General features: G+C 50.9%; 1 protein-coding gene across 1 annotated transcript; it reads left to right on the top strand.

The window, feature by feature from the left end:
• Positions 1-405: 405 nt before the first annotated feature.
• On the top strand, positions 406-2,518 carry LOC119228843 (beta-crystallin A2-like). The gene is made up of 4 exons (XM_037488802.2): positions 406-649; positions 1,454-1,595; positions 1,677-1,819; positions 1,953-2,518. Exons 1-4 carry the CDS (start codon positions 492-494, stop codon positions 2,098-2,100), a joined length of 591 nt encoding a protein of 196 aa, XP_037344699.1. The 5' UTR covers positions 406-491; the 3' UTR covers positions 2,101-2,518.

Raw genomic sequence — 2,518 nt, 5'->3', positions numbered from 1 at the left:
TGTGTACCGGGGAGGAACCCCCCCCCCCCAGCTGCTGCCCACAGTGTGAGATAGACAGACGTGCGATTCGATTCAGGCAGGATTGGCTGGTAAAAGTAAAAAAAAACTAAAAAAAACATTCATTGCTTTTATATTTTAGAGGCACGACGATGCTTTGCTGTTGGGCCCGTGTTGAGCATGTAGATATCAAACCAACATTTTTTTCGTCACACCAGTCTTTTAAATGTGTTATATTTCATCTCCAAAACTGAAGCTAGGTGTGATTAGCGACGGCTGTTAGAAGGGATCCGTTATTGTGATGCTGGACCAGACATGTGGTTTGCTGACTTGCTGGAGCAATACTACTCCTGAGGGAAGGAGACATGCCCACACTCGGGTGGTGCCGGTCGTGTTGTGATTTTGATTTGCTTTTTCCATCCATTCACGCTGATTTTGTTTTTTTTTCCCGTTCCTCCACCTGATCAAAGGTACCAACACTAGAGCAAGCAATCATGAACACTCAACAGATGGAGCAGATGGGCCAGTTTAAGATCACAGTCTGGGAGGAGGAGAACTTCCAGGGCAAGCGCTGTGAGTTCATGCTGGAGTGCCAGAACATCATGGAGAGGGGCTTCAACAAGATCCGCTCCATCAAGGTGGAGAACGGACCGTAAGTCCACCCCGGCTGGTGTTCTTTTCCTTCTGCTCCCTCCATCTCAGTCCCGTCTTACGACCTCCTCGTTCCGTCCACCCCCCCCCCCCCCCCCGTGCGTGGAGATCAAACGCCGTGTTGTGAATCCAGTCGATGAATTTACTGGAATCTGGTTCGAATTCGTACGTAACCCGAATCCATAATGAGAGTGGGGATAATATTCCACACTGTGATGGTCTGCAGGCTCAAATGAACACGCACTGCTGCTTAAACATGGCGTTTTTTACCAAACCATAACAATCACATTATTTGCTTCTCTGCTTGAACGATTCTGATTAAAGACCAAAAGACCTAAACACAGAGTCAGAACAAACAAAAACCATCAATTGCAGCTCACGGTGTTATTGCAATCGCTACTTGGCATGGATCGTTTGCATGTGTGTGTGTGTGTGTGTGTGTGTGTGTGTGTGCGTGCACCCAAGTGTGTCCCCGTTGTGATACGAGTTGGACGTGTGCAGCTGGCGGCTCGGAGCCCGAATGGCTGACTGACTGACTGGCGATCAGATAAAAAGCCGTGGGTGCAGCAGCAGCGTTTCATGTTTGCTTTGTGCTCCCTTTGACAAAAGAAGCTGCTTTTTGTTTTTCCGCCCGGGGGGGGGGGGGGGGGGGGGGCATTCGGTGGGCCCCAGTGCTGCTGCACTAAAAACTCACTCGCATTTAGCAGGTTCATCGTCGGTTTTATTTTAGAATTCTATCAATAGGTCATTCTCTGTGTCAGCTCATTTGACCTCGGCATTGCAACCCTTGTCCCTGTTTCTCCAGTTGGGTGGGTTTCGAGTACCCAGAGTTCCAGGGGCAGCAGTTCATCCTGGAGAAGGGAGACTACCCTCGCTACGAGGCCTGGAGCGGAAACAGCAGCTACAGAACCGAGCACATGCTCTCCTTCAGGCCCATCAAGTGCGCCGTAAGTGCCGCGGCGTCCTTTCCGCTCATCCTGCACGCTGACCTTTGGTGGGAGGCTGACCGAATGTCTCCCTCTCTGCAGAACCACAGCGACAGCAAGGTGACCCTGTACGAGTGCGAGGACTTCCAGGGCCGTAAGTTCGAGATGTGCGACGACTACCCGTCCCTGCAGGCCATGGGCTGGTGCAGCAAGGAGGTGCCCTCCATCAAAGTCAACTCGGGAGCGTGAGTCACACGTCCAACGAACAGAAACACATCATGCAAATCACAGCTGTCCTTCGCCAAGCAGATTGTACTCTGGGGTCTGACCTTCTCTCTCTCTCTCTCTGTGTGTGTGTGTGTGTGTGTGTGTGTGCAGCTGGGTGGCCTACCAGTTCCCTGGTTACCGCGGCTACCAGTACATCCTGGAGAGAGACAGACGCCAGGGCGAGTACAGGAACTACAACGAGTTCAGCACCCAGGCTCACACCAACCAGGTGCAGTCCATCCGTAGGATCCAGCACTAAGCCCTCCTGCAGCCTGCCCGACCCGACCTCTCTCTCTCTCTCTCTCTCTCTCTCTCTCTCTCTCTCTGTCTCTCCCTCTCCCCTCGAAAACCCCCGTTCCTCGACTCGAACCCCCGGACAGACGCCTCTCACACAACAGTAGCCGGAGAAACTCCATCTACCACTGTGTGGCTCTGCGTGTATGGATATCTACTTCTACTTCTTCTACCATGCTAAAGCATGTTCTAGGAATGGGAAATAAAGGCTTTTCTTCGAAACTACAGACTCTGTGTCGGGTTTTCTCTTTTTTTTACATTCTTTTCACGATCACCAGAATGAAATAAACACAGTTAGGGCCGAAGACGTGTAACATTGTTGGTATCAGACTGTGAGAAAGTGCACCAGATCACGTCTGTTTTTATATTATTTCTTTTATACT

This window comes from Pungitius pungitius, chromosome 10 (genome assembly GCF_949316345.1).
Source record: "Pungitius pungitius chromosome 10, fPunPun2.1, whole genome shotgun sequence".
NCBI lineage: Eukaryota > Metazoa > Chordata > Actinopteri > Perciformes > Gasterosteidae > Pungitius > Pungitius pungitius.
Note: the sequence above shows the minus strand (reverse complement) of the source record. Positions and strands in the feature narration are given on the sequence as shown.

Excerpts from the sequence above, each read along its gene's own strand:
- LOC119228843 (XM_037488802.2), top strand. The coding sequence starts at position 492 with ATGAACACTCAACAGATGGAGCAGATGGGCCAGTTTAAGATCACAGTC. Across the intron at positions 650-1,453 it reads ATCAAGGTGGAGAACGGACC|TTGGGTGGGTTTCGAGTACC; the intron begins GTAAGTCCACCC and ends CTGTTTCTCCAG. Across the intron at positions 1,820-1,952 it reads ATCAAAGTCAACTCGGGAGC|CTGGGTGGCCTACCAGTTCC; the intron begins GTGAGTCACACG and ends GTGTGTGTGCAG.